The 22050-nt window shown below is 41.3% G+C and overlaps 1 protein-coding gene across 2 annotated transcripts in view; it reads left to right on the forward strand.

Annotated features, from left to right (window-relative positions):
- The window catches only part of NUDT14 (nudix hydrolase 14), a 185239-nt gene that overhangs the window by 90756 nt on the left and 72433 nt on the right, over positions 1–22050 (forward strand). For both annotated transcript variants that reach the window (XM_030214972.1, XM_030214973.1), the window contains exon 2: positions 7878–7921. In XM_030214972.1, the coding sequence (XP_030070832.1) occupies positions 7878–7921 (44 nt within the window). The remainder of the gene's footprint in view (positions 1–7877; positions 7922–22050) is intronic.

A 22050-nucleotide genomic window follows, 5' to 3' on the forward strand; every position in this document is an offset into this window, starting at 1 on the left:
ATTACACCAACAAGCTGGGGGTACCGGATCATACCCTCTGTGTCAGGAGGCCATACAGATGTGGCACTAGGCTGTCCAAAATAGGATAAGTCTTAGGGCCGTGTACCTGGCAGGCTAATCCAACACCGTGGCTGACAAATTGAGCAGGGTCATGCAACTGCATGAGTGGTCTCTCAGTATGAGTGTTACCCACAAGATCTTCTGAGCATGGGGCACCCCCTCGCTGAATGTCTTTGCCACTCTGCTCAACCACAAAGTCCCTCAGTACTGTTCCAGGGTCAGGGCACACGACAGACTAGTGTCAGATACCTTCCTCCTTCATTGGGGGAGTGGTCTTCTGTATGCATATCCTCCCATCCCTCTCATGGGGAAGACTTTGCTAAAACTCAGGCAAGACCAAGGGACAGTGGTTCTGATTGCTCCTTATTGGCCCAGGCAGATCTGTTTCCCTCTTCTTCTGGAGTTATCCTCTGAACAACCTTGGAGATTGGAGTGTTTTCTGACTCTTCTCATGAAGGATGAGGGATTTCTTCTGCATCCCAACCTCCAGTCCCTGACCATTGCAGCCTGGATGTTGAGAGCTTAGAATTTGCTTCCTTGTATCTTCAGAAGGTGTCTCCAAGGTCTTGCTGGCTTCCAGGAGAGATTCCACTAAGCCGTGTTACTCTTTCAAATGGTGGAGGTTTGCCATCAGGTGTCTTTCTTGCCCTACACAGACCCTGCTTGAAAATTGTTGAATTGTCATTCCTAAAAATAAATCCAACTCTGCAAATGGTCAGCAAAACCAGTCATTTATTTTAGATTTGCACGACCTGTTAACAGGAAGAGGAGACCAGCAGGGACATTAGTCCCTCCTCAACTAAGATTCAAAATGGATACATTTTTATAGCCTAACCCACAGATGAGGTAATAAATTCATTCTATTCAGGGATAACAAAATACAAAGATAGGGGTTAGACAGAATACAGATGGCCAATCCCAGAATCATAAATAAATCACTTTGGTGCCTGAGAAAGGGCAAGAAAACATTCCTCAACAGTCAGCTTATCGTTGAGCTATTGCCTGTAGTGCCTGGACAATCCAGAAGTTGAGGGTGAAGGCTGAGAGAACAAGTTAGTCTTATATAAATTAACAACATGTTCTACTATTTTTCAATTTAAAAGACATTAACTCTACGGTGACCAGTTCCATAATACCTTCTACACCTTTCTGAGTCTGAAGACCAACTCTATAAAGGTTCACCTCAGTGCAATTAGTGCTTACCATCACCACGTCGATAGTAAACCCATCTCTGGACAGCCTCTAGTTGTTCACTTCATGAGAGGTTTGCTGTTGTCAAACCTCCACCTGTGTCATGGGACCTCAACATCCTCACCCAGCTGTTGAAAGCTCCTTTCGAGCCACTAGATTCCTGTCATCTGAAGTACTTAACCTAGAAGGCCATTTTCTTGGTGGCTGTTACTTCAGCTCGCAGAGTCAGTAAGCTTCAGGCCCTAGTAGAGGATCCACCTTACACTAAATGTCATCATAACAGAATAGTCCTCCGCATGCACCCTAAGTTCCTGCCTAAGGTGGTGTCAGAGTTCCATCTGAACCAGTCAATCGTTCTTCCAATATTTTTTCCCAAACCTCAGGCCCATCCTGGCAAGAGCACACTGCACACCTTGGGCTGCAAATGAGCATTTGCCTTTCCACTTGGAGTGGACTAGGCCATACAGACAGTCCACCCAGCTTTCAGTTTCTTTTGATCCCAACAGGATGGGAGTTGCCTTCGGGAAACACACAATCTCCAATTGGGCTAGCAGATTGCATTTCTTTTACTTACATCTTGAGAGTCTTGTCAGAGCCATGGCTGCATCAGTAGCCCACTTGAGATCAGCCTCTATAGAAGAAATTTGCAAGGCTGCGACGTGGTCATCAGTCTACACATTCACATCTCACTATTGCCTAGAGCATGATTCCCAATGCACTAGTTGGTTTGGAAAGACAGGGATAGTGTGGGCTATAAATTTTTAAATAAAATAAATATCAGCAGCTCTATGCTTAATAAAAAATGCGGCTTTTGTATAATTTGTGGCATCATCATATGGTACATTCAGAGGGGCAATTTTAAAAGGTCGTTCAAATTGGGAAAGGAACATCCAAGTCAGAATGCCCCAGATGTATGTCAATCTCATGAATTTTTGAACAGGACCTGTTTGAAAATTTGTGAGATGGACATCCATGCATTGGAAACGTCCAACTTGAACATCCATTTTACAAACTGAAAAGTCCAAATTTTTAACAGGAGAAAATAAGTGACATGGATGTATAACTGAATTCTTGGAAACTGGCCCTACAGATACCCATGCAGATCAGAGGGTCAGCCTAGTGGTTAGTACAGTGGACTGTAAACCCCATTTTAAGTCTTCATTTTTTGTAACTTTGAGCCCTTCAGAAACAGAAAATCATTAGGGGTAATATTAGATAAGGCACTCACTATAGATGCATCCAATTTAAAGTGCTCAGCACTTTTCTATATAATGCGCCTAAAGTTAAGCATGGTGTATAGAATAGCGGATAGGACCGGGGAACGCATCTACATTTACTAACTATTGATTGGCAATTCTGAATAACACAGTGAATTGATTGGTTAAGAAAGGTGATATTCTCATTGGAGGATGGATAATTGATAATTGATGTGGTGAAATTAAACATCAGAGGAGTAGATAGGGGTAGGCAACTCTTACAATAAGAGTAAGAATGGATTCATCCTTTGGACTAATTGGAATCAGCAGGCTTAAACAACCTAATTGAGTGGTGTGCATTCTACTGCTAACAATGTTAATTAAAGGAATGTTGAGACATTGCTTTGTCTAGTTGAATTGGGTAACAATCTAGGAATGCAGTAGATTAGAGCCATTGACTGATGATGAAGATTGTGTTATGTTCTTACCAATCACTGATTGGTAACTTTAAATAATGCGGTAGATTGATTGGTTAAGGGAAAAAAAGCCAGCAGATCAATATCACAACAAAAAGATTTTATTGAAGATACCGTGTATGAACAAATCGCCCGACACAAGCCGTGTTTCACCCACCTAGAGCTGCGTCAGGGGCTAATTTGAAACCTTCGTAAAGGGGCAAATATGGTGCATAAAAGTCAAGAAAAAACCAGCTCAAACGGGAATCCTGTGGTCTCTAGCATACACAAATGGACACACCATTATCAATAATGGTGTGTCCATTTGTGTATGCTAGAGACCACAGGATTCCCATTTGAGCTGTTTTTTTTTTACTTTTATGCACCATATTTGCCCCTTTACGAAGGTTTCAAATTAGCCCCTGACGCAGCCCTAGGTGGGCGAAACACGGCCTGTGTCGGGCGATTTGTTCATACACGGTATCTTCAATAAAATCTTTTTGTTGTGGCATTGATCTGCTGGCTTTTTTTTCCCATATTGGATTTTGCAGATTGTTTGCCTTGTTTTTTGGGATTGATTGGTTAAGAAAGGTGATCTTCTCATTGGAGGATGGATAATTGGTAGCAAGTTTTAAGCAGAAAAGTTAGATTGAAAAAATACACACTAATCTGTTCAACAGCTAAGAACGCTGTATGAAAGAATTGATATCTGATAAGATGCAATGTGAGTATATTGTAAAAAGAATGTGACTATTCTTATGTTTACTGAAGTAATAAAGCGTTAGTTAAGCTAATGATTTGATAAGTAAGGATTTAACACCGGCCAATGCTTGACTTTTTATAATATAGTGAAACAATTGTTTCAGAAAAGATCCTTTTCTTTGAAAGATGGCTTATTAACAACAAGCTTTATTTAGAAAAGACAGTTTATGTAAGAACATACATCAATTTGTTTAACAGCTTAGTATGTTGAAAGGAAAGATCTGAGTGGCATAAGTTGTAATGTGACTAATTGATTAAAGAAAACTAGATTGATTAAAAAGAATGGTATTTAATTTGAATAGTATTTATGTGTATAATCTCACAATTGCCAATATAAATTTTGTTATTCTGACTAGAATGTTGAACTTTGAGTATATACAGTATGTAAATGATAGGATGATATTATGACATCATATATTGATTTGTCTTAGAAATATATTGAACTGATATTATCTACTGAAGTAATCAAGTGCTAAGCTATATTAATGATTCTGTAAGTAAGGATTGGACACTAGCCAATTTGTGATTTTTCACAGATGTAATTGTTATGTATCTGTTTTATAGGTCATCACAAGAATATGTTATACCATCTTGTTAGATATTATAAGAAAGTTGATGCACGGCTCCTGATGAAGCATGTAAAGTGAAACGGGTTTGGCCACCGTTGAGCCATACTGTAGCTAAGTGCTCAACAATTGTTTGTTACATAAAAAGAAGAGCATGTTTGAAAATAAAGGAAGATTGGAATTTTAAATACATCGTGTTGATTATCTGATTAAGCATTTATACTGGACTCTTCACTTGTTGTTGTTGGATTATCGGATGTTAGAGCCACAGTAGCCTTCCTCCTTTTGTTGCTAATAATCTATCCAGCTTATTTTCGAAAGAGAAAAACGCCTATAGTGCGACCTAAATCGGGAGATAGACGTTTGTCTCGCAAAGGCGCCCAAATCGGTATAATCGAAAGCCGATTTTGGGCGTTTCCAACTGCACTCCATCGCAGAAATGAATAAAGTTGATGGGGGCGTGTCGGAGGCGTGTCAGAGGCGGAACTGGGGCGTGGTTATCAGCCGAGGAGAGATGGGCGTCTTTAGCTGATAATCGAAAAAAAGGCGTTTTTACCGCGATTTTGGGTCACTTTTTGTGGACCCTTTTTTTTCACGAACAAGTCCCAAAAAAGTGCTCCAACTGCTCAGATGACCACTGGAGGGAATCAGGGATGACCTCCCTGGACTCCCCCAGTGGTCACTAACCCCCTCCCACCAAAAAAAACCCCCACTTTAAAAACTTTTTTTTTCAGCCTGTATGCCAGCCTCAAATGCCGTACCCACCTCCATGACAGCAGAATGTGTTCGATCCTCTCACAGCCTTTCCCTGGGTCAGATGTGGCTCTCGGGTGCAGTACAGGGTCACATCAGCATTGCATTGTGGTGGGTGTAGAGTATTGGGCTCCGTGATTTCATTAGCTTGTGTTACAGTCTCACAAGGCTCTTCTCCCATGGTGCTTTTCCCCCTGCCTACTGGATCAGAGTGTGCCCTGTTGTGTTTCCTGTTGTAGTCCATGCGGTAGTGGCCATTTTTGTAAGCCAGTTTTAGTTCCCTTTCCTGTGTTAGCCACGTTAGAGAACTTAGTTCTTCCCTTGAATGTGGCTGAAAGAGGGCATTGTACAGCATTCTGCCAGCTCTGACCTACTGCTCATCTCAGTACCAGGGAGACTCGTTGCCAGTGGGGCACAACCTCTGATCTGCAGTTAACTGTGAGTAAACGTGGTTATTCCAATAAAGGACGTTTTTGGAGAGATTAGTCTTCAGGTGTCAACTGGTGTGCCAATGTTATATAGCAGCAACCAGTCCTAGAGGCCTGCGTGTATGCAGGTCCCTGGAGCACTTTTAGTGGGTACCGCAGTGCACTTCAGCCAGGTGGACCCAGGCCCATCCCCCCCCCCCACCTGTAACACTTGTGCTGGTAAATGGGAGGCCTCCAAAACCCACTGTACCCACATGTAGGTGCCCCCTTCACCCCTAAGAGCTATGGTAGTGTTGTACATTTGTGGGTAGTGGGTTTTGGGGGAGGGGGGTTGAGAGCTCAGCACCCGTGGTAAGGGAGCTATGGGTATGGGAGCTTTTTCTGAAGTCCACCGCACTGACCTAGGGTGCCCAGTTAGTGTCCTGGCATATCAGGGGGGCCAGTGTACTACGAATCGTGGCCCCTTCCACGACCAAATGGCTCAGATTAGGTCGTTTTTGAGCTGGGCGTTTTTAGTTTCCATTATCGCTAAAAAAACAAACGCCCAGCTCAAAAACGTCCATTTTTTCGAAAATACGGTTCGGCCCGCCCCTTCACAGACCCGTTCTTGGAGATAAACGCCCATGGAGATAGGCGTTTCCGTTCGATTATGCCCCTCCATGTGAGCCAGGAGAAGTGATTATGCAATAATCTTAAACGCATTAAAATTGGCTCTAATCCTCAGTTTTTTTTTCATTGTATGAAATACCGTTCTAATTACCCCATTTACATGGGGTTCAAAAGATAGATGCTCATCAAATATAGCTCCCAATATTTTCAGCTGCTTTTCTAGCCTAATCTCAACATGATTAACCAAAAGGGTTTGTTCAGTAAATGTAGCCTATTGTTTAGTTGCAAAAACCACAGAAAGGCGATATATCAAGTTCATTTCCCTTCCCTAAATGGTGAAAAAGAGCCCATAGTAATATTAGGAAATTTCTGCAAATAAAGATCAGTATGCTCCATCTAGTCTGCCCAATAAAGTGACTAGATTATATCTACTGCTTCATGCAGGTTATACCCCTCAATGCCTTTGTTCAGGGTTGTACCTGCCATTTCAGCACATTACATCTTTCTGTGCCTTTATTTAAGTGTGAAATGAATTTGTTTTGCTTTGATTCCATCATCCTACTATATAGGGATCCTCTGTGTTTACCCCATGCCTTTTGGAATTTACTCACTGTCCCCACCACCTCCATTTCTCAACGAGTAATGATTTTCTGGGTATCTGCTACTTCTCCATCCACAATCAATTGCTTGTACACTTGTGCAAGGTCAAGATTTACAGCAAGTGTGCCAAGTAGTTGTTTAATAGTAGGGTATGGGTTATACTTAGGTACCATGTAAATGGTGCATTATAATCTCCATAAATTTGCTCCTCTCCCATGTTACTTTTGCACTGTACAGTTGATGTGGTCGTTTATATATATATATATATATATATATATATATATATATATATATATATATGTGTGTGTGTGTGTGTGTGTGTGTGTGTGTGTGTGTGTGTGTGTGTGTGTGTAACTAGTCCTTGCGAGATGACAGCTAGTAAAAGATTAATAAAGCCAGTAAAATTAACACTCCCTACTCCATCTTCACTTGAGATGAACAACTGGTATGCAGCAGTGGAAGTGGAAGAGGGGAAACCACCACAGAATGAGGAGGAACTGTAAATTGAAAACTCCAAAGTTGTAGGATCAGCAACCATTGTGCCTAGGAAGAGAAGTTAGTGGTGGTTGGTCAGGGGAGAAATGCTGGAGTAGGAATAAAGAGGCAAAGGACAAATTATGAGAAAGGGAATTGGGTAGGACACTGATGATGGAAATACAGTAGAAAGCAGAGAGGCAGAAGATCCAATGCTTGATAGGGGAAGAAGGAAGGGACAAATTGTGAGGGAGGGGTAGAGAAGAAAGTGGGGCAAATGCAGGGAAGAAAGATAAGGGATAAGAAATGAGGATGGATGGGAATGGGAGTGTTTATTTATACATGTATATATATAGAGAGAGAAAATGAATGTGAAACAGAAAAAGAATGGAAGGGCAAAAGAAAGGAAAATGGTGTATAGTGAGTAGGTGAAAAACTAAGGAAGAGTAAGATGAGATGAAAGCTGAATAGCAAGGCTGTGCCCCCTCCCCCATTTCTACTCAGTTGGCAAGTTTATATGCACCACTTGTGTACACTTACACATGCCCCAAGAAAAAATAGTGGAAACTTTGATAATAACAGCTTTGTTTAGTTATTGAAAGCAATGCAGAAGATGATAATATTCACCATAATGTTGTTTTGTAGAAGCTGAAAATGCTGATATGGTTAACCTGCCTTTCCAGATCTTAAAGAAAGGTTCATATGTCAAAATGATACGTTTGATTTCAGTGCACTCAGTTTGTTATGATTACCTTGTTGTTACTGTTCTTTTTCTGTTTGCAGAATGGCACAAAGAAGTTCTGGGATTTTATGAGAACACATGACAGGTAATGTGAACCAACTTGAATATGGTCATGTGTTTATCTTCCTGTAAGAATCTATTTCATGCAACATTTTCTCATCAATATCACTGTGCATATAGAAGGCCCAAAGAAAACATAAAAGAGGGACAAACCTCCACACCTCAAAGCACAACCAAAAATAGTGGAGATGACCAACGAAACCAGAGTACAGCCAAAGATGTCGTCAAAGAAGAAGTTCTTTTATTGGCACCAGCACATATGGATATCATAAAAGAACACAAGATTGCTTGGTAGACTCAACAGGGGCCATGTTTCGGCTATATTACCTGCATCAGGAATCCGTTAAACTATCCAAATGTGCATATGTGAGATGTACAAAAATGTACAGCCTCCTCAAGATGTTGTTAAAAACTATAGGGGACTCACACTATATATACCTTTAGTAATATGAAAACAATCCAAAAGCAGACGTTATATTAAGCAGTTGTAGTGGCAACACTTCTCCTCCTTAATTTCAATGGATTGTTTTTTGGACTCCTGATGCAGGCAATCTAGCCGAAACACAGCCTGTGCATTCTTTTGTGATATCTTTGACTACACTTCTGTTTTTTGTTTTTTTTGTCATCTCAACTGTTTTTTGTTGTGCATATACTAGGCCCTACATTTTAGTTGAATTTATATAAGGATTATTTTTCTTCAGTAAACATGTTTATTGTGCTTTGTGCAAGGAAATAGAGGCAATTCTCAACAGAGTTCTTCTATAAACTCTTATGGTGATCTGGAGCACAATTGTATAAGAATGTTTCACATTAACTATGCAACTTGTAGAGAATAGTTTTCAACATATTTAACCTGTGCATTAGTAAGTTCCTACAAATGAAAATTTCCCTTCCCTGCATTGTTAGAAGTACACGCCCAGTCTTCACAGACATGCATATTTAATTATAGGAAATTGGGGTGTTTCTGGGATAGTGGAGGATGGAGAGAGGGAAAGAGGATTTGGAGGACCATAAAAAAGGCTGGTGAAAGGGCAGAGGTAGGGGTACAGAAAAGGAATGCAAGAAGGTCTGGTGCAGACAGAGAGGCTTGAGAGATCTGGAAACACACGAGGGTAGGATAAAGAAAGGGCAGGCCAAGCAGTCAATTGAAGAGGAAGAGGAATGGTAGGGAAAAGACCTAGAAATACTGTAGAGTCTCAATTATTTGACATAAATGGGACCGAGCTGTTGTCAGATAAAGTGACAAGTCGGATAATGGGGGGAAACAATGGTAACCCCTTAAAAATACATAGAAAATGTGCTTAACATACTTTGGGGCCCTTTTACTAAGGCACGTAGGCACCGCCAACGCGTGTCAAATTGGAACTGCTGCCTGGCTACCGTGTGCCCCAGACGGTAATTCCATTTTTTACGTGCGTCCAAAACACACGATAGAAAATATTTTCTACCGCGTGGTGCTTACCTGGTGGTAATCACCAGTTTTCACGTGCTCACAATTACCGTCTGGTCAACGTATGAGACCTTACCATTAAGTCAGTGGGTGGCGGTAAGGTCTCAAGCTGAAAATGGACGCACGCTGGTTTTAATTTTGCCGCACGTCCATTATTGGCCACAAAAATGGCTTTTTTTCCAGGTGCGCTGAAAAATGGGCCTGCATGTGTCCAAAACACATGCCTACACCAGTGCAGGCCATTTTTCATCGCACCTTAGTAAGAGGGCTCCTTTATGCATAAAAAACAGACATACGGTATCTGTATTTAAAATATAGTATTATTTATTAACACTAACCAGGAACCAAAAAAAAAATGTATAGGGCCTAATTGTGCTTCTTGTACAGCAGGCAATTTGAGCACAATTACAGAGCTGTATGTTTCACAATATGTATAGTACTGTACAAAACAGCAATTATACAGAGGCAGTGTGAACAACAATGCAGAGCCAAGCAAAAGAACCACACAGTATTTATCTATTGCACTAGTAAAAAAGGCCCGCTTCTGGAACGAATGAAACGGGCGCTAGCAAGGTTTTCCTGGGAGTGTGTATGTTTGAGAGAGAGAGCCAGAGTGAATGTGCGGGTGTGTGACAGAGTGAGACTGTCTGTGTGACAGTGTGTGACTGTCTGTGTGACAGTGTGTGTGTGAGAATGAGTGGCAGGGCCCCCTCCCCTGTTCCTAATGCCCCTCACCCCGTTCCCTCCCCTCCTTTTCCTCCTCCTTCCCACACTTTGGGTTCCTTAAGGCTTTCAAAAGTCTATGTACCCCCGTGGCCCTAACGCCCAGTATCCGGATACCCCACCGCTTTCCTCCTCACCCCTCCCCCAAGATGTAACAGTTTCACGTCCTTCATTTTTTTTTTTAAGTGTCCTATTTACCCTGTGTCCAAATGCCCGGCATTCAGATTGTGTTCCTCTTGTAAATTTTCATTTCTTTCATTCATTCAGAACTTGCCCCCCCCCCCCCCCCCCCCCGAACACTTTCGGTTCCTTCAGGTTCCTTCAGTCTTTTAAAACTCTGCTATGTACCCTGTGTGCTAATGGCCAGCATTGAGATTGTTTTCCTGTCCCAAATTTGCATGTCTTTCAGTCGTTCACAACTCCCCCCCAACCCCCTTCTCCAGTTTAACACTTTCGTTTCCTTCAGTCTTTTTTAAAACGCTCCTATCTACCCTGTGTCCTAATGGCCAGCACTCAGATTGTTTTGCTTTGCCAAATTGTCTGTCACTGATGTCACTGAGGTCAGTGCGTGCCTGCCTAGCAGACCACTTCCGGCAGGCACGGTCCCAAGCACATCCTGATGGAGGTGAGAATTATTATATAGGATGTTCAGCCTCACCTGAGTTGTCTTCTACAGCAGGCAATGTAACCAGAAATATAGAACTGAGCAGAGCAGAATTGGAGCCTCGTTTCTGAAGCTCACTGCTTTGTCTTCTAAGTACATAAGTATTGCTATACTGGTACAGTCTGAAGGTCCATCAAGTCCAGCATCCTGTTTCCAACAGTGGCCAATCCAGGTCACAAGTACGTGACAAGATCCCAAAACAGTACCATATATCTTATGCTGCATATCATAGAAATAGGCAGTAGATTTTCCCCAATTCCTTTAGGAAGCCATCCAAACCCTTTTTAAACCCCGCTAAGTTAACTGCTTTTACTACATACTCTGGCAACGAATTGCAGAGTTTAATTACACATTGAGTGAAGAAATATTTTCTCCTATTTTTTATAAATTTACTACTTTGTAGCTTCATTGTATGCCCCCTAGTCCTAGTATTTTTGGAAAGAATAAAAAAGCAATTCACATCTACCCGTTCCACTCCACTCATTATTTTATAGACCTCTATTATATCTCCCCTCAGCCGTCTTTTCTCCAAGCTGAAGAGCCCTAGCCACTTTAGCCTTTCCTCATAGGGAAGACATCCCATCCCCTTTATCATTTTTGTTGCCCTTCTCTGTACCTTTTCTAATTGTACTATATCTTTTTTTGAGATGTGGTGACCAGAATTGAACACAATATTCGAGGTGCCGTTGCACCATGGAGCGATAAAAAGGCATTATAAAGTCCTCATTTTTGTTTTCCATGCCTTTCCTAATAATACCTAACATTTTATTTCCTTTCTTAACCGCTGCCACACACTGAGCAGAGGGCTTTAATGTATCATCAACGATGATGCTTAGATCCCTGTCCTGATCAGTGACTCCTAATGTGCAACCTTGTATTACGTAGCTATAATTCGGGTTCTTCTTTCCCACATGCATCATTTTGCACTTGCTCACAGTAAATGTCATCTGCCATTTAGATGCTCAGTCTTCCAGTCTTGTATGGTCCTCTTGTAATTTTTCACAATCCTCTTGTGATTTAACAACTTTGAATAACTTTGAGGCATATTTTCAAAGCACTTAGCCTTCCAAAGTTCCATAGGTTTCTATGGAAGGCTAAGTGCTTTGAAAATATGCCTCTTTGTGTTGTCCGCAAATTTAATTACCTCACTAGTTACTCCCATCTCTAGATCATTTATAAATATGTTAAAAAGCAGCTGTCCCAACAAAGACCCCTGGGGAACCCCACTATCCACCCTTCTCCTTTGAGACTACTGACTATTTAACCCTACTCTTTGTTTTCTATCTTTAAACAGTTTTTAATCCAGAATAGGACACTAACTCCTTTCCCTTGACTTTCTAATTTCCTCTGGAGTCTTTTATGAGGTACTTTGTCAAATGCCTTTTGAAAATCCAGATACACAGTATTAACCGGCTTACCTTTATCCACATGTTTGTTCACTCCTTCAAAGAAATGTAATAGATTGGTGAGGCAGAATTTCCCTTCACTAAATCTATGTTGGCTTTTGTCTCATTAATCCATGCTTTTGAATATGCTCTGCAATTTTGTTCTTTATAATAGTCTCTACCATTTTTCCCGGCACCAGTGTCAGACTGACAGGTCTATAATTTCCCAGATCTCCTCTGGAATTTTTTTTAAAAATTGGCATTACATTGGCCACTCTCCATTGTTCCATCATACTCTCTTTTTTGAAAGCTAAATGCCAACGTAATGGATTATCAAGCGGCCCCTGCACCATTATCTCCTGCACCAGATCATGCGCTCCACTAAGGACTAGGTCTAGATATTACTTGTACCAGCTGCTCCATAAAGCAGCTCTTGATTTCGTCAAGGAATTTTACCTCCCTCTTATATTACATTTACCCAGTCAATATCGGGGTAATTGAAATCACCCATTATTATTGTGTTGCCGAATTTGTTAGCCTCCCTAATTTCTGATAACATTTCTACATCCGTCTGTTCATCCTGGCCAGGCGGACAGTCGTACACTTCTATCACGATCCTTTTCCCTCTTTACACATAGAATTTCAATCCATAGGGATTCCAAGATGTGTTCTGTTTCCTGCAGAATTTTCAAATCCATTTGATTCAAGGCCCTCCTTAACATACAATGCTACCCCTGCCCCAATTCGATCTACCCTATCACTACTATATAATTGGTACCCCGATATGATAGTGTCCCACTGGTTATCCTCCTTCCACCAGGTCTCAGAGATGCCTATTATATCTAATTTTTCATTTAGTGCAATATATTCTTACTCTCCCATCTTATTTCTTAGGCTTCTGGCATTCGCATATAGACATTTCAAACTATGCTGCTTGTTCCTATTTACATCTTGCTCAGTAGTTGACAGTGTTAATTTGCAATCTTTTGTCTGATTTTTATTTAAGGACACCCGATCTACTATGGTCTCTTTTGCAACTTCGCTATCGGGATACCTTATCTTCCCTGTTTTGGTGATATCTTTGAAAGATACCTTGTTCCGAACCATTCGTTTTTGAACGACTGTTGGCCTTACTCTAGGTGCTAGAGCTGCTCTATCTCCTTTTTAAATGCCGGTGCCAGGAATCTGGTCCCACTCTGGTTAAGGTGGAGCTCATCCTTCCAGAATAGGTTCCCCCTTCCCCAGAATGTTGCCCAGTTCCTTACAAATCTAATGCCCTCCTCCCTGCACCATCACCTCATCCACACATTGAGACTCTAGAGCTCTGCCTGTCTCTTGGGCCGTGCGTGTGGAACGGGTAGCACTTTGGAAAATGCTACCCTAGAGGTTCTGGATTTGAGCTTTCTACCTAAGAGCCTAAATTTGACTTTCAGAACCTCTCTCCCACATTTTCCTATGTCATTGGTACCCACTTGTCCCAAGACAGCTGGCTCCTCCTGTATGAAGCAGACATCAAGACAGCAGAACTGAGGGCCAGATGCACTAAACTTAACAAGCCCTTAACGAGCCATTAACGAGCAAGTAGTAAACCCTGGCATGCACTAAAGACTTTTTTTCTGACAACGGTAGCAGCTAACGAAAACGGAATGCAGATGAGCAAATTGTGTAGAAACCCTATTGTAATGAGATGCACTAACCTTTTCCAATTGCCTTAACGCTGGAAAATCTAACGAGAGGTCTGTACCTCTTGTTGGGGCTGGATAAAACTTGGCCCAAAGTAACAAAAAAAAATCGGGGAACAAAAAAATGCTCCCCCCCCCCCCCCCCCCCGCAGTCTTTCACCCTGCTGCTGAACCCTGAAGAAGAAGAGGTTTATACCAGTTCTAGTGCTGGTGTAAGTGTACCTGAATGTAATTTACCTTGAGCTACTACTGAAAAAGATGTGAGCAAAATCCAAATAAATAAATAAGGGCCTCCTTTACAAAGCCGCACTACCGATTTTTGATGTGCAAATGAGAGGAAGCCCATTCAATTCCTATGGGCTTCCTCTCATTTGCCACGTGGGAATTGCTAGCGCGGCTTTGTAAAAGGAGCCTTAAATAAATGTCCATGCCTATTGCTTATGCTATTATTTTATTAATGCAAGTAGGGTTCTACTTGTCTTTATAAAATAGGCTTCACATAGGCGCATAAATGGCTCTTTAAGAGGCACCTCTTTTTAAACTGCTATGGTGGAGAATAATTTTATAACTATTTTTGGGTGTAAATTGTCTTGCTGAAAAGTAGGCATGGTCCTTGTTTAGTAGGTATGCTCAAGGGTAGCATTTGGGTGGAGCATGGATGGAGTCGCAATTTATGCATGTTTTTAAAAATAAAATACGTATGAATCTCTATATTGCATGAGCATGCATTTACACCTACTCTCAAACAGGCTAAATGTCCACATCTTCAATCTAGATCCGTGCTAGTATAGTATAAAGACACGCGGAGGAGCGTTTTCAATATGATAAAATAAATGTTTATTAGAAAAAATTTTGAAACTAAAGTGTATAATAAAATAAAAATCTAAACATGTGAATGCATTGTACACAAACATTAAACAAATTAGAACTATCAGTAGCACAGATCAATTTGATGAATGAAATGGCTGAATTGGTCATAACAAATAATAATTTTTCATATCAACAAAAATATTTTTTGCAGACGAAGGGGGTACCCATGGAGGCTACTGTAGCCCCCACAGTGGCCTGCCTTTATATGGCTTTATTTGAGCAGCATTAAGTGAACAATAGCATTTACAAATAGTTCATAATAAGATGGAAAAGGTATATCGATGAAATCCTATTAATATGGAAGGGAGATCTAAAAAAATTGGAAGAATTTATAGAATATCTGAATCAAGTAGATAGCAACATCTCATTTTCAGTAAAAGTGGGTGGTCAAGAAGTACAGTTTCTAGATATATATATATCATTTATGATAAAGGCAAATTTAAAACAAGAGCTTATGGAAAACCCAGATCGCAATACTTTATTGCACTATAACAGCCATCATCCAAGTACTTTGAAAAACAGTATACCAATGGGTCAAAGGATTCGACGATTATGTTCTGAAAAGCAGGATTTCCTTGAACAAGCTAAGGATATGAAAAAACGGTTTCAGGGCAGGGGGTACCCAACAAAAATAATTAATAAAGCTTTTAAGAGAGCAAAGAATGCACATAAAATATGGTTGTTAACTTGTTCTCCTTCTCTTTTTGTTGTGTTGAAGATAACGTGTGTTGCCGTACGGTTCTTCCTCTATCAAAATAAGAAGCATAATTCAAAAATATTGGCCAATTTTAGGGGTTCATCAGGGATTTGAAGCTATGCCTTGTTTTGTGTACACTCGGGGTCGAAACATAGGAGAAAGATTAATAGCAAAATATGGTAATGTGCATCAGGTAGGGGGGGTCACACTAAATGCAACAGTTGTGCATATTGTCAGTATGCATTAGAAACCAGGTGGGTGGATGTACCTAACCAAATACAAAAAATAAAAAAATTCTTCTTGAAAACAAATATTATTATGCAATCCTTGTTCAATTTATGATACCAATTGTATGTTTTCTGTTTTCCACCTGACTGTTTATGATATCATCCATGTTATATATATATTACTAATTGTATTTGTACTCTGAAATGACATAAGTCATGACGGAAAATTGTAAGCCATATTGAGCCTGCAAATAGGTGGGAAAATGTGGGATACAAATGAAACAAATAAATAAATAAATACAGATTGTAATTCTGATATGGTAATTTATGGCATAGTATGCGCTTAGACTGGCTCAGCACCTTAGTAATATTCATTTAGCTAAGATTGACACCCCTCTGGTAGCACACTGGATGGCCCATAATCACACTGTGGCAGAACTGCGGCTTTTAATTCTGATTCAGTTTGATGTCACCAAAGGGGGTAATGTGTTACAGAAAATGCTCACAAAGGAGCAACGCTTAATTTTTGAGTGGCACACAGTACACCCAACGGGACTAAACAAGGAGGTAGAACGGACGGGACTTTGTGTTTGCCGTTCTTTACTGATGATGTCGCATGTAGTGCCAGTAAAAGGCAGAGCACATGCCTCGGCGTTTAAAAGCCTCTACGCCATTGCTCCGGACACCTGTAGGAGACCCATCCTGAATAAGCTATGAATTTAAAAGCATAGGAAATCAATAGAAATCAAACAAAATAAAATATGGAAACGAAAATAAGATGATACCTTTTTTTATTGGACATAAATTAATACATTTCTTGATTAGCTTTCGAAGGTTGCCCTTCAGAAGGTGTAGAAAGTTTTAAAAAGTTAGGAAGGAAGAATGCAGGTTTTCCTATGTTTTATTTTTTATTGTATGTTTGTTATTTAGTTAAACCCCTGAGGATGTTGCGAGCGAGACACATTTAATGCGTAGGGTTTGACGCTTTCAAAGTAAAGGGGCAGGACAGAATGTTCATAAGCAGTGGAGAGGAAGAAAAATTACCACAGATTTGGAAAAAGAATTAACCGTATGTTAAAAGACTTCTGAAGAGCACAGAGAATTGCAGAGAATGGCAACGGAAAAGCATATAATCTCTACATTATAGAGATAATAGAAGAAAAGTGACTTTAAACTAACATACAGTTTGCCGGGACAAGTATACTGGTATTTCAACAGGAGAAAGAACAAACATTAATTCATGGCTGCCTTTACAGCGAGTACTCTGAACCGAAGATTGCCTATGCATAGCAATAAGGAACCACAAAGGTGTTACGTCTGTGGCCGTGACCACCCTCAGACTTACCCTGTTTCTGGGAGTCAGTGGCTGTGCTGGCTTCTGCTTGTCTCTGTCTCTGTCTTAGTTTCTCTCTGGCTCTGTGTGCTGATTGCCCTACTGAACCTCACCTGTGTGGGCTATGCCTTTTCCAAGATGGCTGCCGCCGACTCCTCTATGCCAGTATCCAAGATGGCTCCCGCTGGGCTGACTGCTCGGTGTGTCAAGCCTCTGTTTGGATGCAAGGTGATTGCTGCAGCTGTGTCTGTGGTGTGGAAGGGCTTTATTAATCACTTAGAGACTACAGCCCTGGCCTTTGCATTGTTCATCTAGGGCCCTGGTGTATAGAGTGTTCTGTACACTGTTTCAGTGTTTGCTCTTTGTGAGTTTCTATGTTTGACTAGATAGCTTAGGCACCGTGAGGCTTGTTAACCTGTGTATAGCTTTGCTAGTGCTCTGTGTTTGCTTAGACTAGCCAGCTTAGGCACCTTGTGGCTTGTTAGCCTGTGTATAGCTTTGCTAGTGCTCTGTGTTTGTTTAGACTAGCCAGCTTAGGCACCGTGTGGCTTGTTAGCCTGTGTATAGCTTTGCTAGTGCTCTGTGTTTGTTTAGACTAGCCAGCTTAGGCACCGTGTGGCTTGTTAGCCTGTGTATAGCTTTGCTAGTGCTCTGTGTTTGTTTCCAGTGCATGACTTGTTAGCTTGGGCACAGCTTTGTTGTTAGCTGGTGTATAGCTTTCAAGTCTCCTGAGTGTGCGCTGTGTATGTTTCTTGTGTATGACTGGTTTGCCTGGGTATAGCGTTTCTATTAGCCTAGGTACAGTTTACTAGTCATTTTGTTTAAACCTGCCGACTGCCAGAACCCGGACAGTCCCTGCCTGTCGGCCTTGCCTGCGCCTAGGTGCCAGGGGGCACTCCTGGATCTTCATTCCTGCTGTTCCTGCTTGCAAGTTCCAGTTCCGGGTTTTCCTGTAAGTCCTACCGGCTGCCAGAACCTTAGGGCTTAACCCTCGGGGAAAGGTGGTCAAGCGTAGGTGAAGCCTAGGTCCAGTGTGTTCCAGTCCAGCGGGTTTCACTCCTGTATGTTCCAGTCCTGTGGGGCCCTCCAGTGTGTTCCAGTCCAGGGGGCTCCACTCCAGTGCGCACCCGTCTGGTGCGTTCCAGTTCCGAGTGTTCCGGGGTAGAACTCCAGTCCGGGGTTCCGGTCCAGTTTTGTCTCATCTCTACCTTGGAGGTGATCTTGCCTGCCACTGCCGCTCCACGGTAGTGGCCCATAGGCTCACGAACCCAGTGCTCTCGGGGAAGAAGCCTGACAGTATGCCAAGGTCCTCGAGCACGCGACAAAAGGGAGGAACAGTAAACAACAAAAACATTTAAGATCTGTATTGCAGCAACATTGTGTGACTAGGATATCTCTCTATTTCTTCAGATACTATATGAGAATTGAAGTGAACGGTATGAATTAGAAGTGTGAGAGTTAGGGAAAATAGGAGAACTGAGCAGAATGTTTTGTAATATAATTGTGAAAGAAATTAATGCTTAAAAATGATTTTGATATCAATAAAGAAGAATTTATACTTTGTAGTGTAGTTACTTTGAGAATATAGACTTTAAGTGTAGTATCTAGAGTGAAATATTTGGAACCTCATTTGAGTACAATGAATATGCATGAGATAGATTTGCATACAATGAATGCAGTGCATGCAAATCTAGCTCTTGCATATTCATTTGGGATATCTTGAAAACCAGACTGGCTATGTATATCTCGAGGGTTGGGTTGAGTACCCCTGGTCTAGACACATGATTGTGGATGCAAAAGCATGGAGTGGTAATTGATTGCTGGTAATGTAATATTGACCCTCTGTCTTTGTAGATATCGCTTCAGTTCGGGACATAATAGCTTTTTTCTGGAGTTCATGCAATTTTCAATATTTTCTGTGTGCTGGCTGGCTGGCTGACTGCTGATTTAAGTTGCAGTGACCTGATGAAGTCAGCATAGCAAGAAGGCAAATCGATTTTAGTCCCATAAACAAGGTATCACCTACAACTTGTTACGTTATTTCTAAGTTTGCACAGCTGAAATATAGAGAGCATTAAAAGAAATAATTAGGATTACAGCCCATAAATGTTTGATTTTTATCTACTTATTTTCCCCACCTTTTTAAAAGCTAGGAACAAGGTTATAAGCGGTCATCAGCCACATGTCATGCCATTTATCTCTGATCACACAACATTTGTCAGATAGAGTTTAGTATTGAACAGCTGCCATTTTAACTGCTCCGTAACTCCAGTCTTAAAATGCAAATTGGTAAGAATGTATGAAGTTATTTTCATGAGCAATTGCAGCTTTTGTTTGATGCCAAAGAACTCCCTAAATGTTTTTTATTTACATGATTTCTTACATGGATATGTAAGTAAATAGCACTTTATTTTAGTCTTAACTGAGATAATTAAATATTAATTAACTTTTAACATTAAAAATATTTTTATAACTTATCAAGTTATATCCAAACATTAGAAGTTATTCATCATTATCTTTAAAATTAAGAATAGTGAAGGTGATTGAAAAATAGCACATCTCTGCCTGTTGATAGTTTCATATGCTTTGTATAAAGGAGTTTGACCCCTAATGGATGAGGTTACCAGATATGGCCTTAATACCAATTTATAGCAAGCCAACACTAGGAGGTCGTTTTACTAAGCTGTGGTATAATCTGGGTTTAACGTGAGTTTACGTGGTACTTTTTCCACAGGCTAAGCCCAGATTGAATGTAGCATTTGTTAGTGCCTTTTTTTATTGTTTTACTTGAACGTTGTATTCTAATGTACCCATTAGCATGTGGTATCTGCAATGTTAATGCGGGAACACTTACCACATCCTTTTTATTGCTCCCATGTTAACTCTGTGTTATCTGGTTAGCACATGCTAATCATAACACTGTAGCTGAATGATGTGGGAATGCCCACTTTCCATCCATGACATGCCCTTAAAAAAATAGATAATGCGTGTTTAGCGTGCACAGTGTACGCTAACCACGTTAGGGGCTCAATGCCCTTTAGTAAAATGATCCCTAAGTCTTACACATTTATTTTGCTTTTCTTTATTTGTTTCTTTTACATTTGTAATTCACCCTTCCACAATATAATCAAGACAATGGGGCCATTATACTAAAGTTTTGTCATGGCTGTCGCTGTGCCCATTACCTGCATGTCCTTGGGGACTGTGAGCGAACCACATGGTCATTCCAGAGCCGGGTTCCCTTGGTCTCAAGCCTTGTGGTGGCTCTAATGTGCCAGGTGCTGCACACTACAGGATGCCTTCTCAGCAGCTGGTTCCCTAGGCGCATTTGTGCATGCCCCATGCGCCTTTTCTTTTTTTTTTTTTTTTTTTTTTTCCCTTTATTAATCATTTAATGATTCACACAGCTATGTGATTATACAATTCACATTGAAATAACAAAAGAGATTCTTTACAAAAAGTAATATAAGGAAACAATAAACACTTTTTTTTCCGTCCACAACTAAAGAAAAGCGATTCCAAGAAAAGGAAAAGAAAAAGAAAAAAGCATTAAGTTATTATTACACACTTACTACCTCTAAATTCAGACTCCAGCCTGCTGTGTAGGAGGGCATGTAACAGTCACTTCAACTCTAGCATCTAGAAAATCTTTAAGCTGTTTAGGGTCTACAAATTGAAATTGTTTGCCCTCAAGCAGAACAGTACATATACAGGGAAAACGTAAAACAAAATTAGCTTTCAAGGCTTCTACTCTGGGACGGAGTTCCAAAAAGGCCCTCCGTCTCACTTGTGTCGGCCTAGAAAGATCAGGAAAAATCCTAACCTTGGAGCCCATAAACAGTTCATCTAAATGCCTCAGGAAAAGTCTTAACACTGCATTCCGATCCGGCTCCAGCACAAAAGTGACTAACATTGTAGTCCTGTAGGTAATCACATCCAGTGAACTTTCTAGGAAGGAAGTAAGGTTCATTTCTTCACCCATTTCTCGTCTAGGGGGGTCTCCTAATGCCCCCCTAGTATTCCAGATGTAATGGGCCCGAGTTATGGGAGGCAATGAGTCTTTGTCCATTCCTAGAATGTCAATCATATATTTTTTCACCATCTCTATTGAAGGAATTAGAGGAGACTTGGGGAAATTGAGAAACCGAAGGTTAAGTCTCCGAGACTGGTTTTCAAGGTATTCCAAACGTTTATGTAGGAAAGTATTGTCCTTAACCAAAGCGGATTCCAAAGACCCCATTTCTTGAATCTTAGTATCTACTTTTTCAATCTTAAAGGACTGCTGTGCTGTCACCTGTGCCTGAATCAGAACTGCTTCTGAGAGAGTTTTAATATCATTAGTATTTTCTTTTAGCATACTTTGCATAGAGGAGTGAGTATTATATACCATATCCCACAGTGACTCAAGTGTCACAATAGAGGGTTTGCTTATTCCACCTGATGGCAAAAGGGAGTGTGGTGGGGTCTCGGTACGAGAAAGTCTATTAATAATAGCTTGTGGCAGTACCTTTGAGGCCAAATCGGCCGAAAACACAGGGTCCGTGGTCCCACTCAAGTTCGCCGCTGTCCTCCCCTCTGGCAGCTCCGAATTTACCCCTTCGGTATCGGATACTGTCTGGGCTGCGGCGAACAGTTCACTTCCTGGTTGTGGAGGTTCCCTGCGGTCTTCGGGGCTCAGGGAAACCCCGTCTCCGCTTCCCATCGACGTCGGCACGTCGACAGTGGCAGAAGGAGTCGATGTACATAGAGGTCCCGGCGGCGTCCTGGGAAACTGCAAAATCGATTGCCTCAATGCCGACGAAGGTCCAGGAGCTGAGGGAAGCTCCCTCACCTTCCCCCTCCGCTTTCCCATCGCGAACGACGAGACGAGGGAACCGCAAGAGGCAACAGTCCACAGCGTCCTCAGGGAGCTCACTCAGGTGCGTGTGTGCAAAACGCCATCTTGGAAAAATCATTGGTCCCCATGCGCCTTTTCTAGGGGCTGGCTGCCACTGATGCACAATGATATCAGTACTTTTGACTAAAGGCAGCCAGCCCTTCCCTCGTTGCCTTCACAACACTTGTCAGCCTTGCCTAACCATGTGTTGCCTGACTTCTGTGTTGTGCTTCTAACCTGTGCATCT

Source organism: Microcaecilia unicolor, chromosome 9 (assembly GCF_901765095.1).
Source record: "Microcaecilia unicolor chromosome 9, aMicUni1.1, whole genome shotgun sequence".
Lineage (NCBI taxonomy): Eukaryota > Metazoa > Chordata > Amphibia > Gymnophiona > Siphonopidae > Microcaecilia > Microcaecilia unicolor.